Source organism: Patagioenas fasciata, chromosome 11 (genome assembly GCF_037038585.1).
Source record: "Patagioenas fasciata isolate bPatFas1 chromosome 11, bPatFas1.hap1, whole genome shotgun sequence".
Taxonomy (NCBI): domain Eukaryota; kingdom Metazoa; phylum Chordata; class Aves; order Columbiformes; family Columbidae; genus Patagioenas; species Patagioenas fasciata.
The window spans coordinates 27654763-27669779 of NC_092530.1; the positions used below are offsets into that span (position 1 = coordinate 27654763).

Consider the following 15017-nt stretch of genomic DNA (forward strand, 5'->3'; position numbering starts at 1 on the left):
GTTGCCATTACAGCTCTTTTGAAGTTGCTACTCTTTTAGAAAGCGCCTTAGTCTGCCCTTTCTTCAAACAGAGCTTTGCCCAGGGCTATGCAAGGCCCTGATACAAGGCCCTGATACAGGTTTCGAGGCGCTCCCTTTAGGATCTCAGAGCTCAGGACCGGGACCTTGCGGGCGGCGCGTTTCAGCTGCCTGCGCTGGTCGCACCTCACTGCTCACGCTGCGCTGGAGCAGCTTTCCAGATGTGTGCAGAGCAAGAGCTTTGGGAAGAGCGATTTCAGCCTCGAGCCACGCGGCTGCGCCCCTGCACGTGGGGGCTCAGCACCGCCGCCCCATGTCCCTGCGCTCCGGGCAGCGTGGAGCTGAATGACACCGGCAGCCTGCGCCGGACGGGTGCGGAACAGAGCCGGGGCTCGGCGGCCCTCATCCACTCCTGTGGCAGAGGGGATGTTACTTTCTTATTCCTCCACAGACTCCTTAAAGTTGTCGCTTTTTGAATTATTCTCACAAGGCTAAGCTGACACCTCCTTTTCTGATGCTGAGCAGCACTATGATCTCAGCATCCTTTCCTCTGTCAGCTGATGGGAGCAAACCTTGCCTACATTGTGCTTTCCATATAAAAAATACGGAGTCTTATGATTCTGAGACTAATGTAGAGGACTCAGGAGAAGGGTGGACAGAAGACAGGGTGCCCATTCATGAGAAGAAACAGCTAAAAAAGATGGCACGTTGTTCAAAGCAGCCTGCAGAGCAGCGGCAAAACGTGTAAGTGCAGGGAAAACGTCTGGGGGATTCATCTGTTTGTTTTAACTTCCCGGGGGAGTTTCTTTCCAATCATGGGCTCTTGTGTATGTTTAGGTGCAATGTTATTACAAACAAATAATAAACTGGAGAGGAGAAACATGATGTCAGAGGATGGAAACTGGCACTGTCAACATTCGGTTCACCTTCCCTGGAGATCTGTCACCCACCCGGTGCTCTTTGGATGCGACCGAAGTTTGAGGCTGGCTGTACCGCTGGGATGTGGCCGCTTGCTGCTCCGGGTGACCACTGCAATTCGCCCCTCAAGACCTATTTTTAGTAATGTGAATAACGAAGGATTTTTGGAGTGGATCCTGAAACGCCCTGAGACCCACCAGGAATGCGAGTGGCGCTCGGCGGAGCTCACCCGCAAGTGCTTTGTTTGTTCTTCTGCACAGAGCCTTTTCATCCCGGTGTCCTGGTGACTCACATTTCCTCTGCCCACGGCTTCCTCGTGAACAATGCTGGAAGAATGAGGTCCTCTGCTGCTAACTTAGCATTCAGCGCAGGCCCAGGAAGCTCAGCCCTTCTGTGGCCTGTGTTCCACGTCGTGAGCACGCGGGCCTGTGCCAAGGCGGCTCTGCCAGGCTGGCTGGTGGGATCTGTCACCGAGCGTCCGGGACACAATTGCTCCGTTTCCTCTGCCCATCTGCGCTATCGCTTCTGGGAACCCGGGGCAGGCGCAGTGAGCCAGCTGCTGCATTAGGAACTCCAGGTCGGGCTGCCTTATCTCACTTATTTTAATGCATTCTTTTAACTCAGATACGGAACTCCTCAGATGTGTGTTGTGCCTGGGGCCCAAGGGGTCTCTGCCAAGGCAACGGGCAGAGCTCCAGAACTACAGCACTGGCATTAGCGACGAGTGATTTAAACTGCAGCATATCCCTGAAAAGGGGTGCTTTTCTGGTTTATCGGGACCTTGGGTTTCTTGAAATGCAGGTGGACTTCCAGGACACGCATACACACACACAAATCATCTCTTCACAGATTTCTTTTTCATTGTCCGGATCATACATTACTAAAATGCTCCAAGTAGGTTTCACGTTCTTATTGTATTTTTCAAGTCTTGAATCATATTTTGATATGATGTTTTAAATTATCTGAGAAATCCCCCTCCACTCCAGCCACTATAGCAGCACTGAGAAGCAGCAGTTCGGTGAGAGTTGGGGTTTGAGAGCCCTCCCCCTGCTTTCCGTTCCCGAAGCCGAGGGAGGGTTAAGGCAGCCACCCGGCCCCAGCCCGGGTTTGGAGGACGGGCCCGCTCCCAGCGCCCGGCCCCTCCTGGGGGCTGAGTCCCCCGCTCCCAGCGCCCGGCCCCCCCTGCCGGCTGAGTCCCCCGCTCCCAGCGCCCGGCCCCCCCTGGGGGCTGAGTCCCCCGCTCCCACGCCCGCCGCAGGACGGCAGCGGCAGGACCGCTTCTCCTGGGGAGGCAGGGGCTCAGCCGCTGGCGCATCCCGCTGGTCCCAGCCGCGGCTGCCGGGGGGGATGCAGCGCCTGACGCCTCTTGTGACTCCTGGCTCTGCAGCTTTGTGCCAGCCTTGCCCGCCTGCAAACACAGCCAGCAACGCCCCCTCCAGCGCCACGGGGGGACACGGGAGACACGGGGGGACACGGGAGACACGGGGGGACACCGACCCGCCCCCGCGCCCCGCGCCGGGACGGTGCCACAGCGCCCCCTGGCGCCCCCCACGGGGCGCCGGCCCCTGGGTCGCTCTCGGCGCTGCCCGGAGCTGTTGCGGTCCGTCCGGTCCCGGTCCTGCCCCTGTCCGGTCCCGGTCCCGGTCCTGTCCCTGTCCGGTCCCGGTCCCCGTCCGGTCCGTGTCCCGCAGGAAACACCGGCCCTCACCCCGTGAGGTGCCAGGGCTGGAGGCAGGCTCCCTTCGCTCCAGGAAGCGCAGCAAAGGGCATTTACTGCAAAAACCGGCATTTACTGCCAAAATTGGCCTTTACTGCCAAAGACCTGACCCCGAGCAGGACGCTGAGGGAATAAGGAGGATCTTGGATGCTGTTTCATTAGCAGTGAGTTCCCTGGAGGGACCCGCACACCAGGGGACCCGCACGCTTCCGCGCTGAGTCACCACAGCCCCTGGTGTTCCAGGGATTTTTCTCCACCCTAAAGACAACTAAAACTTCTGGGCCAAGTTGGAAAGCTAAAATGCAACACAAACATCTGTCTGAAGTAGCAGAGTGCAAAAAGAAGAAAGCAGCTTCTTTCTCTCTAGATGCTACAAGAAAACTTTGTCAAGATGGCTCTTTAGCAGGAGTACTCTGGGAAATGTACAGCAGTATCACCGGGAACACCCTGAAACTCGTTATTCTGTTTAATGATGATGGCTGCTGTGTTTCCTGATGGCTCTGATTCCAAAGCAGTCATTCATTATTAGTATCTCAGCTCTGTGTTCCATGGAAGCTCTTATATAGATGAGACCTACTAAATTTTCGTGTTTATTTAACATAAAACTTCCTTTGGGAAATAAGGTGCTAAGCGAGCTTTGAATCCACAAGGACAGACCTGCCAAAGATCCTTCCACGTTACCGCAGGTTGGTCAGTAACGTTTTAACTGGCAGTGATCGGAGCAATTGGTTTTTCTCACCTGCAAAGTCTGTTCCATAACTCACGGGCATATTCTGGAATAAAGCAAATATAGAAGTAAAAGAAAAAACCCCGCATTTTAGCAAACAAACAAAGGTGTCGGCTGAAGCAGTGAAGTGCAGCTGTAGAAGAAAAATAAATGAGCAATGTTGGTAATGCTAATCTCATGAAGAATTACAAGACCTCCATTAATGCCAGGACCTCGGTGGGACACATTCCAGCTAAGAAATAGACCGGGCTCTTCCAGGCCTTGGGGTGTTCAGCGGGGGGATCTGAGACACGTGCTCCTCATTTTGTTGTGCCAAATACCGGATACACTTTCCTCGCCAGTCTCTGTGCAAATAGCGGCCTCGCGACAGCCAGCGCCGTTGGTAGCAACGGGAGCAATTCCTGAACCCCAGCCAGCGGACAAAAATGCAAAAAATGGACAAAGTCCACAGTAAAAGTTGCTATTAGTTTTACCAGCTTAATAATTACACGGTTAGCTAATAATTACTCCACTGGCGAGTATATCTCCTGTACTGGATCGTTTAAGAGTGGCAATAGCCCTAAACTGAGCGCATGGCAGGTTCCCGGTGCCCAGCGGGGCGCTGGGGCGGCCGCAGCCCTGGGGCGGCCGCAGCCCTGGGGCGGCCGCAGCCCTGGGGCGGCCGCAGCCCTGGGGCGGCCGCAGCCCTGGGGCGGCCGCAGCCCTGGGGCGGCCGCAGCCCTGGGGCGGCCGCAGCCCTGGGGCGGCCGCAGCCCTGGGGCGGCCGCAGCCCTGGGGCGGCCGCAGCCCTGGGGCGGCCGCAGCCCTGGGGCGGCCCCGCAGGGCTCTGCCCGCCGTGCCCCGGCTGGGGCGCTGCCCCCGCCCCGCTCCCTGCGCACCGCGCTCCTCCCACACCTCCGCCGTTTCCTAAACAAAGGCGTTTGGTCTCGATTAGGAGAGAACCACAATGCTTTGCGCCTTAATGGGACTGCGAAGTGAACCCAATTAACTGGTGCAGTCCTAATAGCTCAGGGCGGGACTAATTGTCCCCAGCCTGTGGCCCTGGCCGTGCAGCAGCAGCGCGTGGGGACACCGGCTCCGCTGACCCCCGTGCGGGGGCTCTGGGCACACGTCCCAGAGCGAAGACACCGACCGGTGTGCCAGGAGCCCCGGGCAGAGCCGCCTGCAGCCGGGGGTTGACAGCGAGCTCAGGACCCTCGAGTCAGGTCACGAAGGAAAGAAAATAGACAGTTTTCGTTGCTTTTGGCTTTCACTAGAGGAGGAATAAAATCCATGAGCAGTAACGCTGGTTTTAGACCTCAGATTTTTTTTTTCAAGTATTACATAGAAAAGAAATAAGGCTTTTTTTCTGCGGCATTATGTGGTATGGCACGGACTATCTGCACATTACAAAGACAGTTCCATATTAAAATAAGTTATTTAGCACCAAACTTGCTTTACCTGCGTTACTCGGAATGGTGGGTGTTTCGGTTGTGCTGCATAACAATACCATTCTTCACTGAGCAATTGTAAGACCGTATCTTTTATTTCCAAGCAAGGAAAAGCCTGGTTTTCATGGAACCTGTTTTACAGAGGTCTGGCTCGAGTTCCACGTCACATCGCACTTCAGAACACTGCTAAACCCTGCCGGACGCTGTGGAGCACTGAGCCACAGCCCGAGCCCGCAGGCCGGTGTCCAGGCTGGCAGGCGCTGCTGCCAGCGCCAAAGAGACGTTCGCTGCGTCCTGCGGCGGGCGTGGGTGAGAGAGACGGACGCTGCTCCTGCCCCGCCAGCCCCGGGCCCCGGCAGGACCGCGGCGTGGAGGATCAGAGTGGGACGGCAGTGAGCTGCGCCCACGCTCCCGTCCGGAGCGAGAAGCGCTGCCCAGAGCCGCCGTCCACTGCGTGAGCTGCAGGGAGACGGGGGGGAGCGAGGGGCACTTACAGCCAGCACGTGTGCACGGGTGACTCCTCCTCTGGGTAAGCACAGCTCTTCTGGTTCCAAAGGGCTCTTCACGCTGGAAGATGTCAGAACACATGCAGACACAAGTTCTGGTCGCGGTCCTGAGCCTGTCAGGAGCAGCAGTCGGTGCTTTCTTGTTAATCCTCTGCTAGGAGGGCACATCTCCCTTTCCAAACTTAGAAAAGTGACACAGAACCAACAGGAGAGAGAGTGGGTTCTAAACAAACAAACCAACCAAAGAGATAAACCAGACATTTTATTGAGCTGTTATCAGCCCCCAGAAGACATCAGTGAATCAAATCTCGTCGTATTACCACCATAGGGAAATTTTAACAGAGCTCACATTAAAGCAAGAGTACCAAGCGGAAGGTTGCATATAATGATGGTGAACTTGTGAACTTTGCCAGACTTTTACAAATCCGGGAAGTTCTGGCAATCACCTCGAGGAAATACCAATTTGTTGAGGTGGTTGAACACCACCAGACTGGAGATCCATCTGTGGCTTGGTCCCCACTGCCCCTGCACCCCCAGAGCCCGGGGGAGCCCCCGCTCGCTCCCTGCTGAAATGATGAGTACCGAGAACAGGCTCTGGTTGTTTGCTCCAGAGCAATGAGTCCCAGCAGCTCTCTGGGAGCGTGTTGGGATTCACATGCAAACTGCATTATTTAATCTCATTGAATTTTTCCAGTATAAAAAGAACATTTGAAAGAGAAGACGTTGCATTGAATTACTCACCTTAACAAGGTTGTATCTGGGTTTGTGGTTGGTGTTGTTTTAACAAGAGACCTCTTGTTCACAGAAACCCTCCAGACAGTTGCATTATGGAAATGCCATTTGCAGCCGTGTGAATTCCAGGTTTTTCCAGACAGTAGAAAACCCCAGCTCAGTGGTAATCTCAGGTTTACGCTGTTATTTCCTTGTAACACAAACTGAGAGGCTGGCATGGCTGCCTCCACCGTGCTGGCTCTGTTCACATCTCTGCTATGCAGAGATTAAAGAAACGTCAATTAACAACTTTGAAACATGCAAATATAGAGTTTTGCTAGGAAATGACATGAGACATTGTGGAGGGAAAGCCCAGAGCTGGTGACAAGGACCCGCACACACCAGCAGCACAGGTACCGCGGGCCAGCAGCCCCGTGTCCCCAGGCCCGGCGGGGACTCGCGGGGTGGCAGCGCGGCCGGGCAGAGCTGCGGCATCTCTGACGGGTACAGTGCAGGGATGCTGTTCACGTTATTCATCTGGAACAAACTACAGAGATATAAAAAGGAGCCAATACAGCGTTTCTATATGCATAAACAGCCATCTGCTTTAAAACAGTGTGCACCAGTTGGCCTGTGCATAATCCATGTAGGTTCCCTTATTTGCTTAGGCTGTGAAAAATTCTGCGCGCTGTTAAAGAATTCTCTGAATATTTGCTGATTGCTCAATGACAAATTCACTCAACAGCCCTCACTGGAGCCGACACGTGGGCAAGGCCATCCCTGGAGAGTTCCGACACCTGACCGGGCACGGTCCTGATGGAGCCCGTCAGCCACGGGCAGCCCTCGCTTCGCGCGGGACCTTGGTCTGGTTGGCGCCCAGCTCGGCGTTCCCGTGACGCCACGCGGCCACCAGACGAAGGGCTCAGCTCTCCGCCACGACGGGCTGGACGCCGGAGATGTCCGTCCTGGCAGAGTTCCTCTGGGAGCTCGCCCTTGCCCTGCGGCAGGCGCCCTCGGCCCAGGCGTGGCGGGGCGGGGGGGACAGGGGCCGCAGGGCGTGGCCCTGGTTCGCGCTGCGCCGCCGGCACGCGCCCAGCAGCGCCTTCAGCTCCGCCCTGAAGCTCTCGTTCAGCCAGCAGTAGATGAAGGGGTTGTAGCAGGTGCTGCTCATGGCGAACCAGTGGAAGGCAAAGTAGAGCGCGTTGCTGCTGTGGATGGCCCTGCAGGAGATGAGCACCACGTAGCAGTTGAGGGGGAACCAGCACACCGCGAACACCACCACCACCACCATCAGCATCTTCAGTGTCATCTTCTTCTTCCGCTGGTGGGCATAGTACTGCTCCATGGTGAGGTCCCCGATGGCGTTCCTCAGCCAGAGCTTCTTGGCCACGATGGTGTATGTGATGGAGATGACAAGCAAGGGCAGGACATACAAGAGGACAAAAGTAGTCAAGTCCAAATACTTCCAGAAAAGATCGGCAGGAGGAGGGAAGCTGGGGAGGCAGACCATCCGTATTGTTCTGTTCCTGAGGACCAAAGAGAGAAAGAACTGCCAGCTCCGCCAGCAGACGCACGCAGCACCCAGAGGACATCATCTCAGGCGCTCTTACAAGCTCCAGTAGAGACGCAGACAGCAGAACCGTTCAGCAGCATGGGGAAGTGCCACATGTGCTGGAATATCTTGCTTCAGGTTTAGCCTTTGGCCCCCGTGAAGATATTTTAAATACACCCCCAGGAACAGAAAAAAAATCCATAGTGACCTGTCTCTAATGGTGAAAAACACCTGTCTCCTGTACCTACCTCAGATTCCAGGGCTGATCTCTGAGCCAAAATCAACTCTCAAACAAGCCTGAAAGCAGTTTCTCTGATTTTCATTGTCCTTTAATGAGAAACATGTCACCTACTCACGAGCAGGAAGACTTCTCTGTTACTCCACACTTCCTTTTTTAGTAGCACAGGTGGGAAGATGTGTGCCTTTGAATGTGTGGGGCTTTGGTCAGGCTGCGTATGCCATACCTAAAACCAAACCGACCAAACAAAACCCGCCATGCCAGCGTCTTACCCGATATAAAACCTCGTCAGAGTCTGGTAGACGGCGTGAGGCAGGGAGAAGCAGCTGGCCAGCACCCAGATGATGATGATGCAGATCCCTCCTTTCACCATGGACATGCGCGGCTTCAGAGGGTGCATGACAACCTGCGGAGAACAACCCGTCCTGCGGTTCACAACGCGCTCCGTGTCACCCGTCAGCTCGCTGGGGCTGGGTGTCCGTGGAGCCGCATGCACTACGGGTGGTTACACCAGCCAGTGAAACAGTAATTAACAACAGACCTATCATGGCATCCAAACGAACCCTTGGCTGATGAAGCCTTCCGTATTTCATGCATGTCTTTTGTAGTCTCACCATAAATATCTACTTAAGAGAGCTCCTGGAACTCGCCTGGAGCGCCGTCTGCTCTGGCGCCTCCCGGGACCAGCGGTACTTTTAGAGACAAGGGTTGGTTTCTGTTGGTGCAGCGACACCTCCTTACTCCATCTGTACCTCCCTGGGCCATACCAGCTGACACCAGTTCTGAGGAACCTATCCCACTCAATTTAAAGGCAGGAATCGTGTTTGCTCTTAATTAAACCAATACTTCTGGATACCCAGCCATGCCTTGAAATTAACCCAGAATCTGCTGATTAACATTAATTCTTATCAAAATGCTTTGCTTTTATAAATCGCTACGTTGCACATAGAATGGGCAGACTAGCAACAAAACAAAAGCACCACCAACAAACCTAACAGAAATGGGTGATCTGGCAGTCACTGTAAGTTTCTGACACCAGATGGAGCACATCCCAGATGATCAGAGCGGATTCCATTATTGTTCTGAACCTCGTCTACCATGTCTTTTATCGTGTAAAATTGCTTTTCGGTAGCGACCATTTACGTGACTGCAGCGCTGCAAGGGAGGCGCGCGGTCTGCCTGCGAGCACACGGGTCTGACAGCTTCAGCAGAAATCACACACTGAATTACACTGCAGTTAAACACTTTGGTTTGCGCTCATTGCTTGACCTGTAAAGTTTTCCTGGTTGCTATTTGCCAAAAAAGTGTTGGCAAAAAAAGGCAAAAGCCCATGTTTGCAGCTCGTTATCTTCTAGCAAGCGCAGGTGGTGTCCGCAGCGTACCTGGTGCCGATCCAGAGCGATGGCAGCGAGGGTCAGCACGGACACGTGGACGGAGCAGTACTGGACAAACCGGCTTACGTGACACATCAGCTTTCCAAACACCCACGTGCTGCTTACAAACCGCACCTGAGGAACAGACAGAAGGGGAGGAGAACCGCGTGCGCTGTCTGAAGGGGAGCAAACAGGGCTTCCCAGGAGCGTGGTGAAGAAGAAATGCTGGAATATCGTTTCCTTATGCTTTGTAGGCGCGTTATACTCAGTTTGTCTAGGGAAGCAGTGACTACACAAGAGGCTCTGAAACAGAGGTGAGATTTACTAAACTGGGCAAACAGATCCACTTGAGTGGTGCCCCGTGTGTGTGTTTGCGTGGGCATGCGTACATGTGAGATGGAAAATGTAAATAAATCTTAGCTCAGTTTCTTGATGAGGCTCTGCAGGGAAAAACAGCGGTTTGCCTCCTTAAAAACAGTGGCACGCTGGAATTTGTGGATGCTGAAAGCTGCATGGGTTCAAAACTTAGTGAGACAAATCAGTGGAAGCAGAAATCACTGAGGACACTGAGATAGTGAGGTGACAGCTCTGAGCACGGGGCTGCTTGTCCGCAGAGCACCCCCGCCGAGCGCCCCCGTGGAGCTGCCGGGCCCGTGCCCCCCGGCTCCGCAGCCACCGGCCGCGCTCAGGAAAGGGCACGGAGCGGGTGGCAGCGTCGCACGTGGATCTTCCCATGTCACATCGGGCGAGACCCACCAGCAGCAGTTTCAGAGGTGACAATTCAGCTACACAAACAGAGAGGAACATTTTACCCTCCCGCTGACAAAGCGACTCGCGCACACAAGCTGGGCTGTCCCGTGTCCACCTGAGCTCCACAGGGGCCGGAGCTGCTGCCCCCCTGAACCAGCGGCTCTGGGGGGCAGGAGCACGGTTCCCCCAGCCCGGCTTTTCACGTGGGTTCCCCCGAGCTGCTGCTGACGCAGCGTTTCGCAGAGGAGATTACCCCACATAACAGTCGTTCTCCCAGTCCCTTCTTATTCCTGACTGTGCAATGTTCATTTCAAATGAACGTAACTCATTCTGGAAGCAGATTAAGTTAATTTGAAATAAAACACATTTACTACAAAACATCTGTACACACAGAAAATGAGTCAAGACTACCTAATTTGTTTTCAGTTTATCTAATTAATTTCCCTATAGAGACGTGTCTAGCAGTAATGACTCTGTCAATGAAGCCCTAGCAATGTGCTGTTCCTTTGAAGTCGATGTCAGGCTCTTTCCTGAGAGGGATCACGGTTATTTAATTAGCAGCGCCTAAGGAGCCACTCGTCGCGCAGACACACAAGAGGGCACTCTCCTCTCCACGGACACAGCAAGGCAGAGAAATCCCACCAAGAAACACCATCAGTTTCAGAACAGGGAAATTCGAGCTGGTGATTCAGGAACAGCTGTTGGAAGGCAGAGGACACTGCAGAGGGCGCAGGACCGCAGCTCACCCGGGGGGCCCAGGGAGGGCGGGAGAGCCAAAAAGAAGCTGCACACCAGCCCGTTCCTGGCCCGCTCCATACAGACCTACACGGCTCTGACAGACACACAGACACCAGCGACACACGGACACAGCGACACGGCTGCGGCGGGCGCTCACCAGCGTGAAGGGGGTGTTCAGGACCGTGATCATCACGTCGGCCACGGCCAGGTTGACGATGAAGAGGCTGGTGGCCGAGTGCATCCTCTTGTTCTTGATCACCACGTGGCACACCAGCGTGTTGCCGAAGAGCGAGATGCAGATGATGATGGAATAGGCCACGATCAGCAGCGCCTGCACCGTCCGGCTCTGCGACTCGCCCTCGTACCTGGTCCCGCTGCCAAAGTCCCCCAGGTCCTCCAGGTCCAAGTCGCTGTGGAAGAAGGACTGGTTAGGGAAGGTGTACAGGGCAGAGAAGAAGTCAGTGGCGTTGTGGTTCTCCGGTCTCCAGAAGGGCTTGGAGATGTAGTGCAGAGGGAACCAGGCGTGCCGGCCCATGGCTCAGCCCGCTGCGTCCCCCTGCCCTCCTCCCGGCAGCTCAGGTGCTGAACGCGGTGCTCGCGGTGCGGAATTCACACGCTTGCATTTTACAGATCTGCCCCGTGGCTGCGAACCACAGAGCAGAGCTGGCGAACGGGACCTTTTCCTGCGCTGGTCCCGCGTGAGCTGTGCTCCAGGGGCTCCCCGGCCGCTGCTCTGTCCGCCCCACGTGTCCCACACACACAAGCTGATTCAGATGCTGAAATGTCAGACATCCCCAAACACTTGCTCTCTGCACCTAGGCAGAAATCCTAGAGAATATTTCCCTTCAGACACTGTTCTGCTTCTCTCCCACAACTTCTCCTCGGAAATCTGTTTCATTGGTTTTCCATGTAATCCTTCATCCGTCAGGTGTCCGTTTCCCAAGAATTTTCAGAGCTTGTCACAATCAAAAAAGCCAGGGCTGCCTTTCCCTTCTCTTTCCATCCTGGAAGTGTCTGTGAGGCATAGACTGAAGCAGCTTTGCTGGGAGGCTGAGCAGTCTGCTTTCCCTGTGATATATGCAACCTGCCAGATGACACACCGCGTAGCAAATAGCCAATAGTGTATCTCTTCGCGGTTTATCCTGAGGTGCATTGCAACCCCACACAGACGATGTGTCTGACACATGCAGGTCCAGCAGAGCAGCAAAACACAGAGCGTGGATGTGCCCTGATCTTCCCAGTGCCCTCTCCCCTCCTGGTCCCCAGCACAGCAGCCATGGGGGTGAAGCATCTTTCCTGGTTTGCAGCATCCTCCTTTCTCTCCCTTCCAGAGTTTCAGCAGACAGAGAACATCCAAGAACTTCTGCCTCTGGAGAGCTTTGTGTCTGACACCACCCCCTCCTCGCTCTCCTGAGTAAAAAGTGAAACATAACCTGAAAATGAGAGCAGAAGCTTCAGGGTGCTGCTGGGTGTCAGGGACACCCATGCTACAGCTCAGCCCCGTGTGCACTGAGCTGGGGAAAGAGCAGGAGCAGAGAGCAGCAGCACGGTGGAAGCCCCTTCTCTCCTCTCCCCCCTTGGCGGAGCAGCCTCAGGCCCAGGCGCTCAGGGCAGGACGGCTCCTGTGCTGCCCGCGCCCAGGGACGGGTCCAGCAGCACGGGGCAGAACAGGCACGTTTGCACACAGGAGTGCAGACGCAAGTCAGCAGCTTCTCATCTCTGATGGACTTGGCATCTCAGCGCCGAGCCAGGCACAGACCAGCGAGCAGACACGTTGCCCTTTTCTTCCTGGTTTCTGTTGTGTGAGGATACTGATCAACTCTGCATTTCATGCGGAGGACTTCTTGCAGATCATCCTTCTGGAGCTCGCACCGAGCCACCGCAATCCTGCTGCGAAACTCTCCCCCCGCTGGTAGGGCTGGCAGGGAGACGGATGAATTGCTTTGCACTACCTTTAAATGCATGTGAAATAGCAAGTTCTGTCTATTGCCAGGCTTGTCAACGGTTTTACATGGGGAAGAGGCCATTAGTAAGAGAAGACATTATACAGAACAAGATCTGAAGGCAAGCTCTATTCCAGCTAATTATCTTGAACTGAAATGGGGTTCTGCTGCTGCAAAAAGCGAACCGAGCAGAGCTGGGTGTTACGTCCTCACTCGCATCGGGCTGGACATCCTCAGGCTGGGCTCCCAGGAACCATGAAACACTCCTTTCATATTCATTTGCATCTGCACCCCCGCAGCCCCTGCATCCCTGCAGCCCCTGTGCCCCCACCCCCCTGCATCCCTGCACCCCCTGTGCCCCCACCCCCCTGCATCCCTGCACCCCCTGTGCCCCCACCCCCCTGCATCCCTGCACCCCCTGTGCCCCCACCCCCCTGCATCCCTGCACCCCCCTGTGCCCCCGCAGCCCCTGCACCCCCTGTGCCCCCACATCCCTGCACCCCCTGTGCCCCCGCAGCCCCCGCATCCCCACCCCCCTGCATCCCTGCACCCCCCTGCGCCCCCGCAGCCCCTGCCCGCAAACTGCTGCAGAGAAGCGGCATCAGGAAACAAAGAGACAAACGCGTGGTGCAGTGCGAAGGTGCTCAGCCTTGAGCAGGGGGTGCGGTACAGCTTACTCAGTCGTGCCCAAGGAAACCTCACTCATTACTTCCAGGTGCCCTTTGAAGCGCTGTGCTCTCTTCCCAGTGCAATGGATTGCCCCAAGGTAAACGCACACTGTACAGTTCCACACAGAAAAAAATCCCCCTTTGTGGGGAAAAATGTGAAAGGAAGGTGCCAGGTACAGACTGCCTATCTGCCAAGGTACTCAAATCTCCCTGAAATCGCACTTGAGCTTTACTGGGCGGTAGCGAGATACCATTCCCATTTTGCAGACAAGCAGGCAAGATGATCGAGACCGTCTGCGTGGGATTACCCAGGACACTGACGCTGGAGTTAGGAGCTGAAAATCACTACTTTGCTATGGGAAGTCTGGTCCAGCACATCCAAGGACTGACTTACAGGCGCCCCGTGAACTACCCACAGCAAGTGGGGAGGAGCTGCCTGCCCTCGTGATCCAAATGCTGTGTCATGAACGAGGTTTTGCAAACACAACTGAAGGAGCCATGCACAGCAACCTGTGTTTATCCCGAAACACCAGAACACCCAGCTCTGTACCGTGCTCTGTGTACAAGTTATCACGCGTTATTGCCAAACGAGCACTTTTGCGCTGGATCTGCAGCACCATTTCGGAGAGGGGCTCGGTTCCGAGGGACCCCCTTCGCCCCTTTCCGAGGCAGCAATCTTGGTTTGTGTCCCTTGGCGCCAGAGGGACAACTGGAGCTGGCTGGGGCTGAGCGCCGTCACAGAGCCGGGTACAAACGTACCTGGGGGGTTTTCCGTGGCTTCTCGAGTGCATTTGCAATTCTTTCTAACTCAGTGAGCCAGACCCACACTGGAGATCACCTGGAGCTCGCACAGATCACCCACAGCAAAGTGCTCAAGTGGCCACAGACACATCATTCTAAGCAGTGGGAAAGTGTAAAATTATATTCTAAAATTTCACATTATTTCCTATTTCCCGTGACTATCAAGTGGTTGTAAAGTAAAACCAGGGTAAAGTAACCACGGGACAGGCTGTCAGCTCAGGATGTGGAATCTGGCTTAGGCTAACCCTGCAGGTTCGCTCTGACGCGGAAGACGTGGCCGCTGCAGACGGGATGCGGGAGGCGGCAGCGCGGGCAATCGAGGCGGCAGCTGCTGATCGGGGTCCCGCGGGAGGTGGAACCAGCACTGCCGGGTTCAGGTAATGTGCTTTTTCCCTTTGCAGAGGATTCGACACCAGGAGAAGGAGCCAGACGGGCTGTTCCGCAGCCTCGTCCCGCTGGCAGAGGCGGCCACGCTGCTGTGGGAGCTCCTCTCATCTTCTCCCTGAGTCTGAAGAACGCTCCTCTGGGAGGACGGGAGGGGCGCTGCACTGGAGCCAGCTCTGGAGCTTCTGGAGAACAATCCCCTCCACAGAGAGAAATGAACCACCCCCTAGTCTGATTTGCTAACAGCTCCAGCTGTTCAAATGGGAACAGAGAGCCTGGTTCCTTTAGCAAGGGAGGCAGAAGAAAAACACAATATTTGAACGGAAAAGTGCAATAAGCAGCCTTGAAATGGTTCTGAGGGCTCCCGGGGGCAGGGGCAGGAGCCGTGACACACGCAGTTGTGAAACTCGCACGTGAGCGGCAGCTCTGCTCTCCAGAGAGCGACTGCAGGGCAGGTGATGCTCTGCAGGTTGGTTGAGTTCTGAAAATGCTGTTTTTTCACTGAAAATCTGAATGAAAGCCAGGACATCAATGTAGTCCATG

At 55.2% G+C, this 15017-nt stretch overlaps 1 protein-coding gene across 2 annotated transcripts; it reads right to left on the reverse strand.

The window, feature by feature from the left end:
• Positions 1–4725: 4725 nt before the first annotated feature.
• LOC136106352 (G-protein coupled receptor 83-like) lies at positions 4726–12322 on the reverse strand. Of its 2 annotated transcripts, XR_011740941.1 has the most exons (5): positions 10836–12322; positions 9200–9325; positions 8090–8223; positions 6058–7553; positions 4726–5377 (listed from the first exon to the last, which is right to left on the reverse strand). XR_011740941.1 is itself a non-coding variant. In XM_065846680.2 (4 exons), the coding sequence occupies exons 1-4, from the start codon at positions 11211–11213 to the stop codon at positions 6950–6952; spliced, it is 1242 nt and encodes a 413-aa protein (XP_065702752.1). In that variant the 5' UTR covers positions 11214–12322; the 3' UTR covers positions 4726–6949. The 2 variants fall into 2 exon arrangements, 1 of the variants encoding a protein (XP_065702752.1); XM_065846680.2 differs by having other exon boundaries at positions 4726–7553.
• Positions 12323–15017: the final 2695 nt, after the last annotated feature.